The 21162-nt window shown below is 50.0% G+C and overlaps 1 protein-coding gene across 3 annotated transcripts in view; it reads right to left on the reverse strand.

The window, feature by feature from the left end:
* Positions 1-21162, reverse strand: part of TRAPPC9 (trafficking protein particle complex 9) — a 515410-nt gene that overhangs the window by 203238 nt on the left and 291010 nt on the right. For all 3 annotated transcript variants that reach the window (XM_032610159.1, XM_032610157.1, XM_032610158.1), the window contains one exon: positions 2791-2933. In XM_032610159.1, the coding sequence (XP_032466050.1) occupies positions 2791-2933 (143 nt within the window). The remainder of the gene's footprint in view (positions 1-2790; positions 2934-21162) is intronic.

Raw genomic sequence — 21162 nt, forward strand, 5'->3', positions numbered from 1 at the left:
GCTCACTTTATTTCCGGGATTCATCATTCCTTAATGTAGATCCGAGTTTCCGTCTGGTATTATCTCTGCCTGACGAGCTTTTACCAGGCTGATAAAACACAAGGACTGTGTTCTCTGTCCACCTCTGATCCCAGTGGGTGCTTCACATAGCACCCAAAACATTGGAGGTGTTGGTTTAAAGGTTTACAGTCTGCTAAGTGCTTTATTAGACATACAAAGAATGTACAGGGGAACCCACAGAAGGACCCCAACTCTGCCTAGTCATGGTCAGGAAAATTTTATAAAAACGTAACATATATCAATGGCAAACAGACGTTTTCCAAAAGGTTAAGTGAAGGAATGATAGTTTAAGAAAAAGAACAGTTTTAGAAAAGGAGGTATGCAAAGGCACACTGGAGTAAGCTGTCCTGACACGTCCTGGTGATGGTGAGAAGCAAAGTGTCTTTCACATGAAGTGTGGAGGGACTGGGGACAAACAGCTGAAGAGGAACGCCTAGATCAAACATTTAAGTACCTTGAATATCAGAGTGGGGACTTTGAACTTTATCCCGCAGGCACTGGGGAAGTCTTTAAGCCGGACGGTGACGCGGGAACGTTCATGTGTGTCTACAGGACGATGCCGGAGCAGGGTTAGAAGGCAGGGGGACTGAGTAGACGAGTATGTCTAGAGTCCCAAGGAAAGACGGCAAAGACGTGCAGTGGAATGCAGGGACATCAGCTCAACCCACAGGATTTGGGGCGCAGTTAGACTTAGCAGGAAAGGAAAGGGAGGATTAGAGGAAATCAAATCTCAATCCCCAGAGCAGGGAGAAGAAACACGTAGGCCAAAAGAAAGTGAGGTCAACAGGCGGGTAACCAGGCGCCAAACAGCACGTCAGCTAACCACCAACTCTTCCGAGTGTACATTTGCACCAAACCACAAGGCAACATTTTTCTCATCTTAAACCGTCATTAAGAACTGCAGGGGCCATGACATGGAAGCCAGATATCAATAAGGCGAAAATAATCCAACTCAGTGACAACCTGTGCGGCTTCTAAGACCTATTTATACGAGCAGTGGCAGCAGGAGGTGAGGGGATGAAAAAGAACGCACACCAGGAGTGGACCAAAGCACAGGAAGGGCCTGAGAAACTCTAACGGCACCTGGCAGGCGTCCTTGCCAAAGCTTCCCGCCGGCAAGTGCTTTGACGCTTTATACAAATTCAAAACAGAGGCAAGCGTTGGCAAGAAAGACCATCACTCTGTGGGTTGAAAAAGTGATAGATGATGAATGCGATCAAAATGTGCTTGGGCTGAAAAGCCCAAGCAAAGACATTAATTCTTGCTGAAGCCATTCTCCAATGGCTGGGGAGAACAGCAGTCTTTCCTATGAACCGAAACTCCCCTTACTTTTGGGGGCTGTATCACTCTAAAGAGAGTTTTATATTGACAGTAACATCCCTCTATTATACTCTGTGGACTACAGAGCCCACTGGTGGAGGGGAGAGGGATGCTGCATGGGATGTTCTCTCCCCCACAGTCAAGGATAGACAGGTAAGTATAGCCTTAACTCCATTAAAAATAAGTAATACTGGGACTTCCCTGGTGGCACAGTGGTTAAGAATCTGCCTGCCAATGCAGAGGACACGGGTTCGAGCCCTGGTCTGGAAAGATCCCACATGCCGCGGAGCAACTAAGCCCGTGTGCCACAACTACTGAGGCTGCGCTCTAGAGCCCGTGAGCCACAACTACTGAGCCCACATGCCACAACTACTGAAGCCCACGCACCTAGAGCCCGTGCTCCGCAACAAGAGAAGACACCGCGATGAGAAGCCCGCGCACCGCAACAAAGAGTAGCCCCCGCTCTCTGAAACTTGAGAAAGCCCGCGCGCAGCGGCAAAGATCCAATGCCGCCAAAAATAAATAAATTTATTAAAAAAAGTAATACGAGCCCACTCTATCCTACCCCGAGATGTAATGTGCCCCTGGACGTGAGAATGTGGACATGCCCAGGGGTGATCAGGACCTGCCTTCCAAGGGCGGCTCACCACCTGGGCAGGAATCTGACCCCAGAGAGTCTCCATTTGGCTGGAGCCCCACCCAGTGCTTCGGACCCCACCGCTCCCGGTTCATCACAGGTCAAATTCGGGGGTGAGGGACTGTCATTCTCCCACCTAAGGGAGGAATAACCTCTAGTATCTCTGACCACTTCTGGGTTTGAAGTAGACAAACTGGTTTCTTTCTCCTTAAAGGAAGACTAGGCCTGGAGAAGTAATCAAGAGAGAAGGCCTCTTGCAAGTAGGGTGCTCTGGGCAGAAATGACCCCACGCTCCAGATGGCTGGGAGCTCCGCAAAGATGGGGCTGAGACGCTGGGCAGCCTGGCCCTGCCTGCATAGTCCTCCTGGGGCGCCCCAAGTGACACAGACAGATGTGCTGGACGCCTCCAGAAGTCTCCAAGACAGGGAGCCATCGGCTGAGCCCCTGCTAACAGGACAGCTGAACTGGACTGCAGTGAGTTCCAGGCTCGGGACAACGGGCGGGAGCCATGTCGTGCACGATGACCACCAGAAGCAAGCATACCGCGCCACTGACAATGTTACTACAGCGCGTAAAAGGGATGAAGTCCAGGCACTCCCATCTAAATGAAGCGGCATCGCTCTACACTGCCTGTCTTTCTGATGAAGACCCGGGGAGGCTAAATAACTCAGCACAGTGAACAGGGGGACCACAACGAACACCAAGGTCAGAATTCCAAACGCAGCGCCCTCAGACTCTAGAACACGGTAGTCAAAGAGCAGAGGTGCATTTACCTGGTTGCCGGCAGCGTACTGACTCGTGTGAAGAATACAGATGGCTCAACCTCTACGTGCAGCCCCAGCGAGAGGTTCCTGTAATATCCTTCAATGTGGCCCGGGCCTCCGGAGTATTTGAAATTCAGGATAGCTTCCAGGGTCTAAAAAGATGTAAAAAATGGTAAGTTAGTACTCTCTGTGTTGACCGCCATTCCCCCAGGCAGCAGACTTCACTCAGATAAGGCTGAAGATTATCCCAACTGGTAAAGTTATTACCACGGGCAACTCTCACCCAGGGCTGTCACCTGGCGCCTGACATCTGGTACCATCTTTCCTCCCATGATGCCCTGTATCTAACACCTACAATTCTCAGCCTGGAAACACGAATGGAAAGGAGCTCCAGAATTACTCTGTGATGGGATATAGCATTTGGGAGAGAAAAACATTTCAATCAGCATCACTTAAACACACAGATCAGGTTGAGGGGGGAGGAGGGACTCCCATCAAGGAGCTAGAACGTGGCTCCCAGGCTAACAGCGAGTAAGGCTGACAAGCTACAAACTCATGACACTTCCTTGAACCCACAGAGGTAAGGTCACAGGGCAACCACATAGCCAGAAGGCCAAGGAGGAACAAGGTCCTTCCAGGAGGGACAGGGTGGGGACACATCTCACCAGGGGCAGAGGCAGCCACCATACAAGCTGGCAGGAAGGAATCAGCTCAGACCTTAACGAATTGCTAAAGGCTGAGTAGGGGCTCTATTGACGGTGAGGACTCTCCAGACCCAAGGACAGTTCCCACCCACTCCGGGTCTTCTCCGAGGACCTCCCTGGGGGCTTACACAAAGGACTGGCAGGGGCAGGAGTGCAGGGGAGCCTCCCTGGTGGTACAGGCCTGGCAGAAGGGGTCAGGAGCCACCATAGGAAGAACAAGAAACAGAAACCCCAGCTCCAATCCCCTACCCCCATCCCAACCCCATCCAGACCCTTCTCTCCTCTAAAGCAAAATCTTGGGCTTCCGGAGGAGGGGGAGCCAATGCCAAGGGCACAAAGACAGGGGTAAATATCCGTTCTAGTGAGGGGAGGGCAGACGCTGCTGGGAGGGCCAGGATCCTACAGCAATGCCACTAGAGACAGAGGCAGGAGACCCATCCATACACACTGCCCACCACTACACCAGGCAGAGGATGGCTGCTACCGGGGGAAGGGCAGGAACGCCGAGAGCCCACACGTAGGATCCAGGGGCACGGCTCTGACCTAGGACTGAGGCAGCACGAGGACAGCAAGAGGGCCCCAGCTGCTCCTGGCACAGACCTAGCAGGCACCCAGTAAGAAGCCTCTGGGGGTGGCATGAAGGTGTGGAGAGACCCGGCCAGGTGCTGGCGGGCAGGGAGGGCTCAGGGCTGAGGATGGAGGACCATTATGGGAAAAACCCCTGGTACCTACCTCAGCAGCCCCGACTTTCTTCCCCTTCCCCCAGCACAATTCGGAGCCTGTGCTGCACCCAGGGTAACCATAGCAACAGGAAATCTCAAACCCAGCTCAACTCCTCACCAAAATGACTCAGCCTTCCCCGGTAAGGTCCTAAAACAGGCGTCAGCACACTATGGCCCAAGGGCCAGATCTGGCCCGCAGCCTGGTTCTGTATGCCCTGGAGCTGAGAACAGTTTTCACAGTTTTAAAAGGTTGTAAAACAAAACAAAGGACAAAACCAAAGAAGAATACGCGACAGAGACCACAGGCAGCCAGCAAAGCTAAAATATTTACTATATGGTCCTTTACATAAAAAGTTTACTGATAAAACTCTAAGAAGAAAACACAGGAGGAAATCTTCATGACCTTGGATTAGGAATGGTTTCGTAGACATGACACCAAAAGCACAAGCAACAAGAGACAATAGGCTGGTGTCATGGAAACCCAAGGAGGGCAGAGCTCTGGGAAGAAGGGCCAGAATGTCCATTGCTGCAGCCAATCCACGTGAAAAGGTCTGAGAAAGCGTCCACCACACTAATGGCGATGAACTGGTCACTAATGACCCTAGTGGAAGCCTTTTCCAGAAAGGGAAGAGTGAGGGTGAGCTCAGAGCATTGTCTGGGGCTGACAGTGCCGGACGGGAGCCTCAAAACCACGTGTTCAAGGTGGGGACTCAAGCACATTCCCACCTGCAAGAGCCAAGAGAAGCCACACTTGCCAACGGCAGAGCAGGTGCCTGCCCACCTGTCCTCCTGCTCTCCTCCTTACGCTTCAAGAGTCACACTTCAATAAGCCTTCCAGGCAAGACACGGCATTTAGCCCTCAGTCATTGCTTTCACTGACCGGTTTCCCCTCTCCAAAAGAGGGGCAGCCACAGCCACACAATTATTTAGAACTAAAGAAAACCACCTGTGTACACATGCTGTCAGAGGCCATCCTAGGTAGAGAGTGGTTTTCCTCTGGGAAGGCCAGAGTACAGAAATTCCAGAGACAGGCAAGGCAGCCTGGTACGGTGGACGAGAGCAGGTACGGAGGCCAGATAAACTCAGCCTGACGCTCTGTGAGACCTTGGGCATAGTGTCTCACCATTCTCAGCCTCGGTTTCTCAAGTGTTAAGTGGGGACAATAATTAACACCTATCTCACTGGACTTTAATGAAGACTCGGTGAGAAAACGAAGTAGCGGGACAAATATGCACTCACTAAATAGGTTCCTTTCTCCTTCTGCGACATCACCACCTGACACCCCAAGGCAACACGGCTTAAAACAGGAGGAGATATGAAATGTGTTTCAACGCCATTTGTTTATTTATTTATTTTTTTGCGGTACGCGGGCCTCTCACTGTTGCGGCCTCTCCCGTTGCGGAGCACAGGCTCCGGACGCGCAGGCTCAGCGGCCGTGGCTCACGGGCCCAAGCCGCTCCGCGGCATGTGGGATCCTCCCGGACCGGGGCACGAACCCGTGTCCCCTGCATTGGCAGGCGGACTCTCAACCACTGCACCACGAGGGAAGCCCATATAGTAGTGTTATTTATATTTTGTACTTCTTTAGAATGTCGGTACACTACTTGATTAGCTATAATTTCTAATTGTTAAGGTCATTGCAATTTTCAAACTGTTTGGCAGAAAGTTGTCCATAATATTTCTCTATCTTTCCTATTTCTGCTGACCTGTGCTCATGCCAGGTTTTGGCCTCTCCCGTTGCGGAGCACAGGCTCCGGACGCACAGGCTCAGCGGCCATGGCTCACGGGACCAGCCGCTCCGCGGCATGTGGGATCTTCCCGGACCGGGGCACGAACCCGTGTCCTCTGCATCGGCAGGCGGACTCTCAACCACTGCGCCACCAGGGAAGCCCTCAAAGCCGTTTATTTTATTTAACATTTTTCGTATCGTGGTAAAATACTCATAAAATTTATCATTTTAACCATCGTTAAGTGTATGGTTTTGTGGCATTAAGTACTTTCACGTTGTCGTATAACCATCACCACCATCCATTTCCAGAATTTTTCATCTTCCCAAACTGAAACTCTGTACAAATTACACACAAAAAATCTACTCCCCTCTCCTCAGCTCCCGGCACCCACCATCTACTTTCTGTCTCCATGGATTTGACTAATCCAGACACCTCATGTAAGTGGAATCATTGCATCTTTGTCCTGTTGTGACTAGCTTATTTCCTCAGCATAGTGTTTCCAAGGTTCATCTGTGCTCTAGCTTATATCAGAACTTAATTCCTTTTTAAGGCTGAATGATATTCCACTGAATGTTGTTTATCCATTCACCTGTCAACAAGCACTTACGCTGCTTCCACTTGTGGGCTATTGTGAATGATGCTGCTGTGAACGTGGGTGTACAAATATCTGTTTGAGACCCTGCTTTCAATTCCTTTGGGCATATCCCCAGAAGCGGAACTGATGGATCACATGATAATTCTATATCTAATCTCTTTAAGAAATCATTATACCATTTTCCACAATGGCTGCACCATTTCACATTCCTACCAGCAATGCACGAGGATTCCCATCTCTCTACATCCTCAACAATACTTGTTTTTTTTTCCTGTTTGCTTGGTCTGTTTTTTAATAATCACCATCCTAATGGGGGTGAAGTGGTATCTCATTTTGGTTTTGATGTGCAGCCTAATGACTAATGATGTTGAGTATCTTTTTATATGCTTACTGGCCATTTGTACACCTTCTTTGGAGAAATGTCTATTCAAGTTCCTCAGTCCCATTTTAAAAGCTCATTGTTCCAACTCACCTCCCACCACTCCTCAAGGTCTATATGTTTACAGGTTCCCTTGAACTTTGGTCCTACTAATTCTCTCAACCTGTATAAATGTTACTCCTACTTCATGGCCTCTCAAAAGCCATGCCTTCTCCAGTAAGATGGCTATACTGCCTTACTTTAAAAGGACTCCGTGAAATACAGATTTTTAAAAAAATACTCAAGGATCATATTTTGGTTTCACCAAAATCCCAAATTCTTTTCCCATAGCATAAAGCACTGTACCGTCATCTCAAAAGGATTGCCAATTTTATGTCTTATACTTCTGAAAACCCTTGTTTGTGAGCAGAAGGTAAGACCCCCTCATACACACATCCAAATAAACCTTTCTGGAACGACTTTCTCAGTGCAGCTGACTCTCATCTGTTCGGTCTATTCTTTCATTCCTCTGTTCAGTCACCTCCCGGGTACTTTGCCAGGATCTGTGCTTAGAACAGTGAATACAGTATGGTCCCTGATCCCAGAAAGCTCACTAAATGTTGAGTCAATGAATGTCTGAATAAATTAACTGATAAATAAGCAAATAAAACCAATCCATCACCCAACACATACATGGCAGCTTCCACAAATTGCAAGCATGGTGGTCAAGGAAATAAACAGGTTCTCAATTATGGCCTTGAAAAGCCAAAATCTGTGAAGTAATAAAAATGTCACACTGTCTTTTTTGTTTTTTAAGGTAAACTTAAAAGTTGTCTCCAGGTAGTGACAGAGTAGAAATCACCTGGGAAATGAACAAAAAATACGCAGAGACAGATAACTGTCAAGTACCATATAACAAAGAAGAAATAGTCTGTGTTTCTATCTTCTTGGAATTGGCTGTTTATTTACTCTGTAGAGAAGCAAGGAAAAGATATAATTATGGGGGAAAATATGTAATTTATGAAAATCAAGCACAGAAAAGATTTTCTAAAATTGAGTATTACTGCCTTTCTTCCTTGATTAAAAAAAAAAAAAAAAAAAAACCTCAGTCCCAAAAAATTAGAATATCTTAATAAAGCCATAAAGTGGGGTGATAAAAGACAAAGGATGTCCAAGCTTTATTTCATCAAAATATAAGGAGAAACAATGCAGTACTCTGCCATAAGACTTTCCCTTCTTAGAACACGCGATGGTCTTTACTTTGAGGGAAGACTATTATAAAAATCAGAAACGGGCAAAGAATTAGAGAAAAGTTACTTTCTAGGTATACTATCAATATAATTTATTATTTGAGCTAAAATGAAAGGTCTTTCAAGAGCTACCTTTTATTGGGCACCTACTAAGTGCCAAATGCAATGCTAAGTTGTCTTCACACATGGGCTCTAATGTTAAGAGCCCTACAAGGAAAGTCCAGTTTTCGCAAACAAGCAGTTAGGTGACTGGCCTATGCCAGTCCAGTCCCTATACACCCAGGGAGTAGCACATCCAGGGTTCAAATGCAGAGCTGCATGGCTGCACAGCCCTCTCTCTTTCATGTATGCAAACTGCTCAGAACAGCATTCATTCATTCATTCATCCACCCACTCATTCACTCACTGACCCCGAATGAATGTCTACTAAGTGTAAGGGACTATGGCAGATGACACAATGCCACCCCTGAGGGCTTGCTCAGGTCTAGTCAAAGACACAAGCCCCTAGATCTCTAAGACACTTGTGATGTATTACATCAGAGAGGAGCGTCCTAGTATATACAAGGATACAGGAGAAAAAAAGCCCGTGTGTGTCAGGTGTAGAGTTGGATAGGAAGAGCAAACAACCCAGCAAGGAAAGGAGGATTGGGCAATTATTAAATAGAAATCGGACAAATAATGGGAGAAAAAAATCAATTAAGCTAAAACCTATGTTGTGAAAATATCAATAAAAGTGACAATCCTCTAAGTTAGGCTGATCAAGGAAAAAAGAAGTGAGAAACTAATTGCTAACATCAGGAATGAAAACGAGTATCTGTACAGATTGTGCACACGTGAAAAAGACAGTAAAGAAAGAGTGTAAACAGTTTAGTGCCAAGAGATTCAACAACTTAGGTAAAATGGGCACGTTACCAAACGGAACCAACAAGAAATAGGAAACCTGAAAAGCCTCCTGCTAAGTGAAGACATTGGATTCATAAACTAAAACACCCTTCTAGTAGGAATGGATCTGAGCAACACCAACCATCAAAACAGCTCCTCCTCAAGAGGCCCAGAAGTCCCCTGGTGACTGAGAAGGGTCAGGACATGAGGTCCAGATGGAGGAAGATGTGTCTCGGGACTGTTAAAAGGCCAAAAGTCTGATTTCTGGTACCAGGAAAAGCAGCCGTTTCATCTTTTTTGTTGTGAAGCACATGTTCACATCATTTGACCATTCTTTTTTTTAATTGACCTGTCAGGTTTTTTTCTTCCAGATATCTAGGAGGTTTTATATATTGAGGAAATTACTCCTTGCCTGATATAAGCTGCAAATATTTTTTCACATTTGGATGGTATCTTCGGGTTTAATTATGATGCCCTTCGCCTTGCAGAAATGTTTAATTTTTTTGCAATTAATGCATCAGTCTTTTATGTCCCTTGCACCTTTTTCATGGCTCCTGAATCATGGTTAGAAACACTCTCCACACTCCAAGGTTATAAAATATTATTCTCCCCTGTTTTCCTCTATGACTTTAAGGTTTATCTTTTAAACTTTTAACTTCAATATCATCTCAAAGTGACAGAAAATTTGAAAGGGAAGTACAAAAACCACCCCGTTACCCAATTCAACAACTTTTCACATCTTCTCTCATTTTTAAATTCCCTCTCTTCAGATAGAGACAGAAGATAGATAGATAGATACATAGATAGATAGATAATGAAAAAATGACGATAATGGTATCTGCAAGTTCTGTTCCTATTTTTCCATTAGTAATTAACAAGCAATTTGTGTGGAGATGCTTTGAGAGGTGATAAATACCTTATTCCTCATTAAATTCTCACTCACCAGCTTTAGCATCCATTGACAATTCTCTAACAACACAATTTTCTTTTGCTACTAAGATGCTCTTGCTTCAAGGCTTTTCCAGTGAACAAACCCGAGAAATATGTGTCTGTACATACATACATACGTATATATTGGCACCTTGCTGTAGATAGATATGGATATAAGTATATATATAAGATACAGAAATAAACACAAACAGGGAGTTCAGAGTGATACCTCAAGTTGCAAATTTACACCACAAGATTCAGTCTCATTTTCCCACACCTGTGACAACCTTCTCTAATGTGAGAAACGTAGGGTGCATCGTGCACCCTCCTCCACAGGACACAAGTCAGTGCCTGTTGGGCCTGTCCCCACCTCAGTCGAGGGCCCACAGAGAGAGGACTCCCGGCGTTCCACCATTAGACCTGGCACCTGCTCTTCATGGGTATGGGCGGAACAGAGAGCTCAAGTCCACCCCTAAGACCCCGGGCCCAATGCCAAGTGCACTGTACGATCCCATCCAACGTTAAATCCGTGACAACAGGTCTGCCTTTGATCTCATTAGACTCACACCGTGGCACCTTCGTTAAGCGCCTAACGGCATTCCAACCTCGAGTGTGGAACCACAGTCAGGTCCCCCTTCGCCGTATGCTGCCTCTTTGATAGGCCCGGGCCCACATGGTCTGTTAACCCGGGCTGGAAACATGGACACTCATTCTTTCAGATGGCTGAGATGAAATTATGGCTTTACTCCAGAGACGTACAAGAATCAGAGGCTGCCAAAGCCCGACGAGGCTACTCAGGATACGAGGCAGTGACCACTGCAAAGCCCGCGTCTCACGAGGCTCTGCTTTCTCTGGAGCTGGGCTGCTCCTGATTTAATTTATTTCCGCTGATGTTTTCAGTTATTCAACAACCCTTCTAGCCTGTGGCCTTTGCCCCTTTCTCACTCCAGCAAACTTCCTTATTTAAATAGAAGACAAACTTTCTGACCGCTTGGCCAGCCATGGCACTTCTAGGTCCTTGGAGCAGGTGACCCTGGCAAATTCCACCTCCCTCGGAACCTCCACCCTTTATCTTCACAGTGGGAGGCAATTTAACAGCTGCTTTACAGAATTCTTTTCCAGCTCAGTTGGTACAACAGGCCAAGACTAGAGCCGCCTGTCCTGCCCAGACCTCAGGAGTCCCACGCCCAGGATGAAAGCTGAGCAGCTGAGACTGAGGGGCGCCCTTATAAGCCCTCTGTTGGGCTTCTGTCCCCGATAGCAAAGGCTGACTCTGGCACCTAGAATTTCTTCTTCCGGTCTACAATCTGCTCTCCCATTTTGAGATCCTCCAGAACATCTCGGCCAATAGGAAAAGAGGTTAAGGAAATAAAACTGCATTTTAATGGCCATCTATTACTATACACTGAATTCCACTTTCTTTATGCATCGTGTAGTTTAAGCCTCAAAATCCTTCGGAGAAGAGCTCATTAGCCCCATTTTGCAGGTGAGGGAAGGAGGCTTACGGAAGATTAAGCAGCATGGCCCAGACCACCCCTCCGCGGAGACAGCGCGTTCTCCGACCACCCCTCCGCGGAGAGAGCGCGTTCTCCGACCACCCCTCCGCGGAGAGAGCGTGTTCTCCGTTCTGTTTCCACGTGAAGGACTTTCCCCGAGGACTCTCTCCCTCACTCTTCCATGCCCTGGTTCACATAGAAAACACTGGCTACCCCAACTCCCACTGGCCACCCTGAGGCCTGAGAGACCAATACCGGGGTTCTCTGGTTGGATTTTATAGCCCACCTCTGCCCGGCACCTCTCCTCACTGCGGAGCTCTGCCCCAGAACTCGCGTCAGTCCCCAGGAGAGCTCGTTTCAACACTGTGCTGGGCCCCACAGCAGCGTTTCTGATTTGCAGGTCCAGACGGGGCCCGAGAATTTGAACTTCTAAGGAGATCCCAGGATGCTGAAGCTACTGGTCCAGAGACCACACTCTGAGAGCCACCACGTGCAGATGGGGAGAGGAGGACAGCCTCCCTAACTGGTGAGATGGGAAAGGATGGGTCTTGTGGGCTCTACCCCTTCCCTGTCCTCCACTGGCCCTGCAGGCTGGCCCGAGTCCTAGAGCCGGCCCCGCGGGTGAGAATCATGGACTTCAGCTCTGCCCTTGATTGTGTGGACACGTTAATTCCACGGTGAGGCGCTGGGGAGCCCACGTGGCCACAGCCAGGCCGGCCCTCCCACCTAGCTTCTCCGGGTTGGTGAGCTGCACCAACCTCTCTGATGTTCCAAACTTAGATTGTGCAAGCAGGGTGCTAGCTGGGCTCCTCTCAAACCCTGTTACCCCTGTGAAGACAGCCTGGGGCTGACAGTCTAACACCACCCTCCTTCCACGGTTCCTCGGCAGGCCAGGGAAAGACACCACCCCGACTGTCCAAGAGACATCCACTGAGCCCTGTCCCGGGCTGTCCACCATGCCGCACGCCCTGCCGAGAGCATGAGGAGGGGGTCAGACTGTTCCGGAAGAGGCTGGAGACAAGAGGAAACCAGGCTGACCCTTTTCCAGTGTGACGTTTGACCCCAGCTGCATGAAGGCAGGAAAGATGGGAAGCGGACCAGTGGAGACAAGCAGGGCACCCTGGCAGGCCAGCCGCCGAGCTCTGGCCAGAGCTCCCTCAGGGCCTGGGACTGAGTGCTGGGCCACAAGCAGCTGAACCACAATGACAGAAACAAGTCACAACAGACCCAGACGTGGCTTTACACTTAGCCACTGACTCTGAAGACCTCACCTCTCAAGACCACTGGCCTACAGAGCCTCCCATGTGCTGATAAAGAAACTGTGGCTTGAGATGTAGAGAACAAACGTATGGGCACCAAGGCGGGTAAGTGGCGGGGTGGGGTGGGGGTGGGATGAACTGGGAGATTGGGATTGACGTGTAGACACTGATGTGTATAAAATGGATGACTAATAAGAACCTGCTGTACAGAAAAGTAAATACAATTTAAAAATTCAAAAAAAAAAAGGAACTGTGGCTTGGATTTGTGATTTGTCCAGCCAGTCGCAAAGCTTGTCCAAGGCAGAATTTAATGCCACACCTGGCCAACTCCGAACTCCCTGTAATAGACAGCCATGGCACCGCTGTAGAAACAGTCATTATAACCCACTTAAATGTCAGGCCCAGCCCCGAGAGTCCCTCCAGGCACGGCGGTGCCCCCAGGGCTGGCTCACAGCCTGGCACGCTGCCCGATGGAGGAGTTCAATCATCGCTTACCAATTAAATAAATAAATGAATGAAAGGAGTACCTTCAGCATTGACATAAAGAGCTTTCAGAGGATTACAGCTTCCTAGCCTCTGGGAGAATAAATCTCTATTATGAATGGAAACCTTATAGTCCCGCAGATGCTTTTTTTTCTTAATGCACAGCTGCATAAGAGAAAATTATCCCTTGTGTGCTAAATATGCCTTTCTAATTACACTCACCTAAGACGCATTCACTCTAAAGGCTAAGAATAGCTAAATAATATAAATTACAAAGGAGTAACATTCTGTGTCAGCTGAAAACATTAAGCCAGAGGTAAGCCAGGATTAGTGAACAGTCAATAAGTCATCGCAAAGGATCATTAGTATTAAAAACAAAACAGATGCACAAGGAGGGCAGCGAACTCCCCCCCCCAAAATGGGAGCCAAGCCGCCGCCCAGGCATTTGGTTTCCTGCCTCCCTTGAGTCCTTGCCTCTGGCCACCCTGCCGGGGGCACGGCTGAGGAAGAGAAAGGTGGCAGCCGGGAGCCCAAGGACCCGTGCGCGGTCAGACGCCGTCGTGCACTTGCTGGCTGGGTGCCCAGGGCAGGCGGCCTCGCTCCAGCTTCGGGCTCCTCTGCGCGATGACACGATGAGGGCCCCCTTCCTGCTGGGCAGTTGCGAGCAATGAGTGAGAAAACGAACAAGGGCGGTGGGTTTAACAAGCCTCAGCTCCCTCTGCTTCCTCAGGGAGGACACCTCCCTCCGACAAAGATGAAGGCGGACGCTCGCGGCCTCTTGGGGAGATGAAACCAACGGTCCAAGCGCCAGGACGCCGCCCGCTCAACCGCCACACAGCCAGGAGCCCCAGATGCACTGTGTTCCTTGACTCCTTCCTTTCTCCAAATAGTCGCTCTGACTCAGTGTTATTCTACTTAACCAAGAAAAGTGAAAAGCAGTTATCACCAAGATGACGATTTGAATGTATTGACAGTTAATATTCTAGCAGTACTGGCTTTCCAGAGATGAGTTGTCCTTTTCAAAAGAATGGTAGAATTGCAATGAGAAGCAAAAGGAATTCGGGGACTGTTTTTACCTGCAATGTGGGGCGGGATCCAGACTGCATTATGGGGCAAGCCTACCTTCTACCTAAGGAACACCCGGATAAGAAGCCCCCAAGGTTGGGAGGGGAGACTAAAGAGACGGGTGTGGGCAGGCTGAGAGCCGTGCTGCCCCCCACTCCTCCTCACAGGGAGGGTGAGAGGGAACTTCCCCCGATGCCTCACAGCCACTGAACCCCACAGCATATTTAGAGTCTCAGAGTACCTCCCACCAATATTTATATTTAGTTTTCAATAAGAGGAAAACTAGCAACTTTTGAGCAGAGACCTGACAGGTACCTCCTTAGCCACAGGATCAAAGTTGCCATCGTCAGGAGCGAGACATAAAGGCACCAGTGCCTCCTGGGTGATGCCTTGAGAAAGGCACACATTGCTCTGAGCTATTCCTGCCCCAAATGCGTGACATCCATTTAATCACCAAGAAATATCAGACAGTCCCAAACTGAGGGACATTCTTTAAAAAAAATAGCTGGCCGGTACCCTTCTCACGTGCCAAGACCACGGGAGACAACGACGGACCGAGGACCATCCCGGATGAGAGGGGATGAAGAATGCCTGACTACCAGACGCACTGCCCCATCCTGCACCGAGTCCTGACCCAGAAAATGGAAGCTAGAGAAGTGGCCGGAAAACCACAACAGGGTTATGAGTTACGAGCATTGTATTAAGGTTACTTTCCTGGCTTCGCTAATTTACTGTGGTTATGTAAGACATTAGCACTTGGAGAAGCCAGGGGAAGGGTAGGAATAAATTCTTTGTACTCTTTTGGCAACTTCTGTGTAAATCTGAAATTAGTTCACAAGACAAAGTTGAAAATGTTTAACGGTGAGCAGGGAGCAGCTGCGGCAGCAGCTATGATACACTGAGCACCTTCTTAGTGCAGACAACACACGGATGGCGGGGCCCTCGCCAGCCTGTGCACTCCCGCCTGCAGCCTACTGTGCCCACTTCACAGATGAGGAGACTGAGGCAGACGCAGGAAGGTCCCACAGGTGCCGAGCAGTGGATCGGGGTTAGGAGGACGGGGAGGTGAGAGGTGCCCACACCAGTAACACCACAGGCTGGCTTTGCCATCACAGGTGAATGACGGTGGCCCAGGGCCTCTGCCTGCACAGCCCTCAGGAAGAAAGCTCCTGGAGCACTTCCCAAGGTGAGGCCATGCCCTGAGGGAGGCGGGAGGGCACTGGGAGCCGCAGGCAGGGAAAGGCCTGAGCACCTGTCCTGCCTGGGCCCATTCGCGAGCCCCTCGCCTCTCGGTTCTCACCTTCAAAGGGAATCCTGGGGGTCTCTTCACCCCAGCCAGAGAGTGCTGGCACCGGCCCAAATGTGGCCACAAAAGTGACTAAAGAGTCATCCATTCAGTCCGCAGTGACGCTGAAAGCTTAAGGTCCCCAGGAGTGCAGAGAACACAGAGACTGGACCCGGGCAGAGCAGAGCTGGGAAGGAGACGACCCCCTGGGCATCTGCGTGATGTGAAGCCCACCCACCTGCTGGAAGGTTACGCACATGCTTTCACTAGGTTTGTATTACATTTGCTTTTTATAGATGAGAAGAGAGATTTGCAAAGGTCAAGGCACGAAGTCCTTGCAGCTGGAGCTGGAAACAACCTCTGCCCCAGCAGCGCCAGGCGTGTCTCCATTGCAGCAGATTTCCCCTAGAGACACACAAACAACCACAACCGTCTGCTGGGCGCTCACATCTAGCCCCCCTCATTTCGACTGAGAGAATTCTCTTACCAAAAAATAATTTCTCTAAATGCTGTCGGGTAAAAACATCATCTCAAGCAGGAGGCTGGGTCAGAAGGAGCAAAGAGAAGCAAGCAGCACAACCGCTCAGATACTCAAGACAACTTAAATACGGTCAGAGGCGGCGGGCTCCACACCCACCCACCACGCGGATGCGGTGTGTCGGCTTCTCAACCGCTCTGGCCTCAGCTTCCCCTGGTGGAGAGGTGGGCCTGGCATGCTGGGCCGGCGGTGTCACGTCTAGGAGCCCACGTGCGGGAGCAGCAAGCCTAGCCCGGCGCCTGGGAAGAGCGCAGCGAACCACAGGCGGGGCAGGGGGCTGGGGTGGAGGGAGCCAGCAAGCGAGTCTCCCCCCGACCCTCTGCATCCAGGGCAGCGTCGTGTCTCCTGGAGCGGCCACGTCCATGGCCCCCAGGCCGTGGGCGGCCTCACATCACACTGTGTGCCAGCTTTTGTCTTCCTAAGCACAGCACGTACGGGAAATTCTTGTCAAATGTGGCAGCTCACAGGGCATGTCTAGTCCAGTCTCTGGGATGCTGTCCCTGCTTGGTTGTAGAAGATTCCTGGGTCAGCCCTTAAATGAGCTGAGATCAAAATCAGTGTCAATGGAAAATTAATTTCCTTTCCCCCAGTCACTTCTCAGAATCTTTAATATATAAGGTGCCGGGGAGGGGTGGGCTGGTGCACTCTGATGTCACTTTATGGCTAGTTCCAAATGCCCTATAAACATTCGCAGGGCTCAGTGTCAACTCAAGGGCATATAAATGCGAATATTAACCCACTGATGAAACCTCCTTGCAACTCCCTCCCGACTTTCCTCTTTCCCTGTATCAGGACGCTGCCCTCACCTCTCTGAGCCCCATTTTCCTGGCTTCCTCCATGAAGGCTTCCTCACCCCTTCAGCCATCCATGTATCCATCCATCCATCCATCCATCCATCTATTCGTTCGTTCGTTCGTTCGTTCAGCATCTCCTGCTCACTAGACACCTCTGGCTCCGGGCCAGCTGTGCACCAGGATACAGGGATGGAAATGCAGGGCCTGGAACCACAAGTTCTCACAAAATGGTAGGAGAAGACGCCACAGAGACAGAGACAAGCCAGGCAGGAAGGGCCCTGGGGAAACACGCGAGACGTCAACGGGTCTCCACGAAGGGCTGGTGGGGAAGCAGACGGTGTGGGGGAAAGACTTGTCAGGCAAACGGAACTGCATTTGGCAAAGCAAGCAAACACGGGATGCCCCGATCGGGGAGTCGCTTGTCATACCGGGCGGGCTTCTGGCCAGAGCAGAAAGAGCGACAGACGGAAAAAGAGGGAGGAACTGAGATGGAGAGGCAGGCGGAGGCCAGATTACGAAGGGCCTTCGAGGCAGTAGCTCTCAAACTCTGCTGCAGACCGAATACTCCCAGACATTGTGCGGGCCGTGGTGCCGTTTCTTAAATCTATGGCGGCGAAGCACCAACTCCAGAAGACAGGTTATACCCATCCAAGTGTCAAGTTCAAAGAGTTTTGACAAATATACACTCGGATAATGGACACAGCAAAAAAGATAAAGCTTGTCCATCATCGCCCCTCCAAAGTTCCTCTCTGCCCCTGTCGGGCAGTTCACAGCGCTCCCAGCCCTCAGGAGAACAGAGATCTGCTCTCTACCACCCTAGATGGGTTTGCCTATTCTAGAATTCACACAAGCGGAATCACACAGTATGTACTTTCTGTGTCTGGCGGTGTAATGAAACCCATTCCTGTTTCTACGTGCGTTGCAGCTTGTTCCTTGTTACCGCCAAGAGTACTCCACAATCCTACAACCATCCATTTATGTGCTGTTGGACACAGGGGTTATTTCCCGTTTGGGGTTGTCGTGAACAAATGCAATGAACGCTCATGTATAAGTCTTGCGGAGATACAAGTTTTCATTTCTCCTGGGTAAGTACCGAGTAAGAAGACTGCTTCCTCGCACGGGAACTACAGGTTAAACTTGCAAAGAAACCGCCAACAGTCCCGCAAAGTGGCTGGACCATTTTACGCTGTCCCCAGCAGCACACGTGTCTCATTTCCTCCACTCCTGGCTGATCATCCAGGGCAGCGGTTATGCAGGTGTGCCTCATGGTGGTTTCACCTTTAATTCCCCCGAAAATTTATGATCGTCCTCACCTTTTCACAGGTGTGTTGGCCATTCATATACCTTCTTTTGGTGGGCCAAATTTTGTGCCCTTTTTAATTGGGTGGTTTTATTAAGTTATATAATGTATTTATGTATTCTACAAACAACTCCGATGGTATTTTCAGCAATAAAAGTTCCCATTTGTTCTTTTTCTCTCATTTCTTTCCTCATTCTGTCTCTATGTTTCATTAAATCCTAGAGCACAGCTCTAATAACTGTGGCCACATCGGGGTATGCCGACACGCTCACAGCCTAATCATTTCCGAGTCTGTTGCAAGGCACGGACTCTTCTCCATGTGATGCTTCCTGCGTTTCTCCTTCTTTTCAGGTGTTGGTGGGTTTCGTGTTGAGACCCGGATGTCTGCGTCTCTCTCGTCTTCCTTCCAAGAGTGTCGGAGCCGGTTTCGGCTGGCGGTGAAGGAGCTCAGCCTGCTCTTTCCCAGGCTTGTTTTTCAGCTCTCTCGGGCAAGTCTCGAGCTGGGTTGGCCCGAGGCGTGAGGGGTGGCCCTCACCTGGCGGTGGCTCCACCTGAGAAGCCGCAGGTGTTCATCATGACTGCCCCCAGCCACGCGAGAGTGAGCCCGTGGCGCCGTGCAGCCCACAGCCCTGGTGGTTCTTGTCCTGGCTCCCGGGGGTCTCTGCCTCCATGGGGAAGGCTTAGGGTTCAGCAGTGAGCTGAAGGTGAGCCCTATGCAGATCTGGAGCTCTCTCTTTGCTAGATCCTTTCCTGGTCCTCTGCCCCGCAGTTGCAGCCACCTCAGCCTTCCTAAACGCTGACCTGCATCCCCTCAGCTCAGCAAAGCTGCCATATTCCTGGCTTGAGTTCCTGCTACCCACACACCTTGGCAGGACACCAAGGCAATCAGAGGGCTCACCTCATTGTCTCCCTTCTTTCAGGGGTCACACAGCGCTGTGCTGGTTTTTTGTCGTCTTTCCGTGGTCCAACAGCTATTATTTAAATCCTTTCTTCCCCAATTTCCTAGCAGTATACAGCAGGAGGGCAAGCCTGCCACCAATTAACTCCATCATGGCAGAAGCTGGCGTTCACCCGGCGAGCCTTTGGAAAAACAAAGTCAACACACAGGCCACATTCCAGATCAACTGGATCAGAATTTACGGGAAGGTCCCACGGTCGGTAGTTTTTAAGGTCACCAGGTGATGCCAATGTTCAGGCAGTCTGAGAAACAGGGCCTTGCAAGGGAGAGGTCGCATGGTACAGGCCAACGCTTGTCAGTCACATTAAAACTGCCTGGGGAGACTGTACAAACCCCACCTCAGATTCTGATTTGGTCAGCCTGGCATGAGACGCGGGCATTTTTTTTTTTTAATATCCCCGGATGATTCAGATCTGATTTGAAGCCAGAATTGAGAACCAGATCTATGGGCACTGGGGAGCCATCGAAAGATTTCAAAAACCGCGAGGCTACCATCCGGTCACATTAGGCAGTTGGTGTAATCCCTCGATTCACGAACGTCCCCAAGCTCCGCGACGGGGCAAGTCGCCCACAGGAACACGGTCCGACAGCCCTCTCGGCGCTGGGCCGCAGCTTCAATCCTGACCCCTAGTCCACAGAGTCGCCCTCCGAGGAGCTGGGGCTGTGGACACAGACAGGGCTGGTCTCTGCCCTCGAGGAGCCCGCGGTCGGGGTGGGGGAGGAGGGGGAGGGGGAGTCGGAGAAGCAAACGGACGCGTTAGGTGAGCACAGTGCTTGGGGCGCTCCGAGAGGGGCTGGCGGCACCCCGGGGAGCCAGTCTGGAAGCCGCCCCAGAAGATGGGTGTCCGAGCTGGGTTCTCAAGGCTCAGGTGGCGTCAGCGGAGCGAAGGAAGTGGAAGCGTTCAGCACGTGCTCTCAGCCTAAAGCGACTAGACCAGGAGCCTGGGCGGGAGGGCAGGAGGGCCGGGAAGAGGGTGGTGGCCAGGGGCCATGCCGTGGGGACACGGACCTCACCTGTGCACTGCCCCGGCCCCAACATACATGCGTGGGTGCCCGGTACACAGAGGTACTCAGTGAACACTCACAACGGTGCCTGGCACGCAGAGGTCTCGGTGAACATCTGAGGAGTGAACGGCGGGTCTTCGAGGCTCTTCCTAATTTGGCCTCATGTATGCCCCGCGGCCCAGCCATAACAGAACAAGGTACTTCTCCAAGTCAGCAAACATGGTATTTTTGACTCACACTCTTTCGTACGTGTGGCCCTCTGGCTTATCATGCACTCACCTCACATATCCACCTAGTAAATTCTGACAGACCCTTCATGAGTCAGTTACAGTGACTTAACTCTGGGAAACTACCCTACCTGGCCAGAGGAGGTACAGGAAAAATGTCTGTTGAATGGGTGGATGAACACAGAACAAGCAGAGTGGCCATAAAGGACACTTAGATTTTGATACTGGATAAAAACGATGCCTGAGTAGTATTCAGACTGTTCAGTGCGTACTTTCTTCATAAAAGATTTATCTCATCAGGACGCTGAACTAACAATAACTAAAAACATTTCTGCTTTCAAAGAATTATCTCACATCTCCGTAAGAGGAAGCAACCGGAGGGTGGGGTGTTACCCTTTGGGTTACCCTCACAGGCCCTGCCCTCAAGGCACACCCCGGCATCCTGGTCCACGTTCACGCTTCTGCACCTCTGTTAATGCCATGTCCTTCTTTTCTACCAGCCAAAATTCGACTCTTTTTTGAGGAGAAATGGCAGTCCTTCAGTGAGGCCTTTCCTGGGGAAAATGAATTCCTGTTTCTCTGTGTATTTCAGTCACCGTTTCTCTAGTGTGGTTTTGTGACCCTGCACATCCTAACAGCAGACTTCTCTATGACATAATCCAACAGCCCATTTTCCCAACTCAGCTGATATATCTGGCAGGAATAACAAATTCCTGTGCCAAGTACACACTAAACCACATGACCCTTTCCTAAAAGACAGCATCTCATCGTGTTTGCACAATAATGGGTTGTGTGAAATG

The sequence above is a fragment of the Phocoena sinus genome, chromosome 17, assembly GCF_008692025.1.
Source record: "Phocoena sinus isolate mPhoSin1 chromosome 17, mPhoSin1.pri, whole genome shotgun sequence".
NCBI lineage: Eukaryota > Metazoa > Chordata > Mammalia > Artiodactyla > Phocoenidae > Phocoena > Phocoena sinus.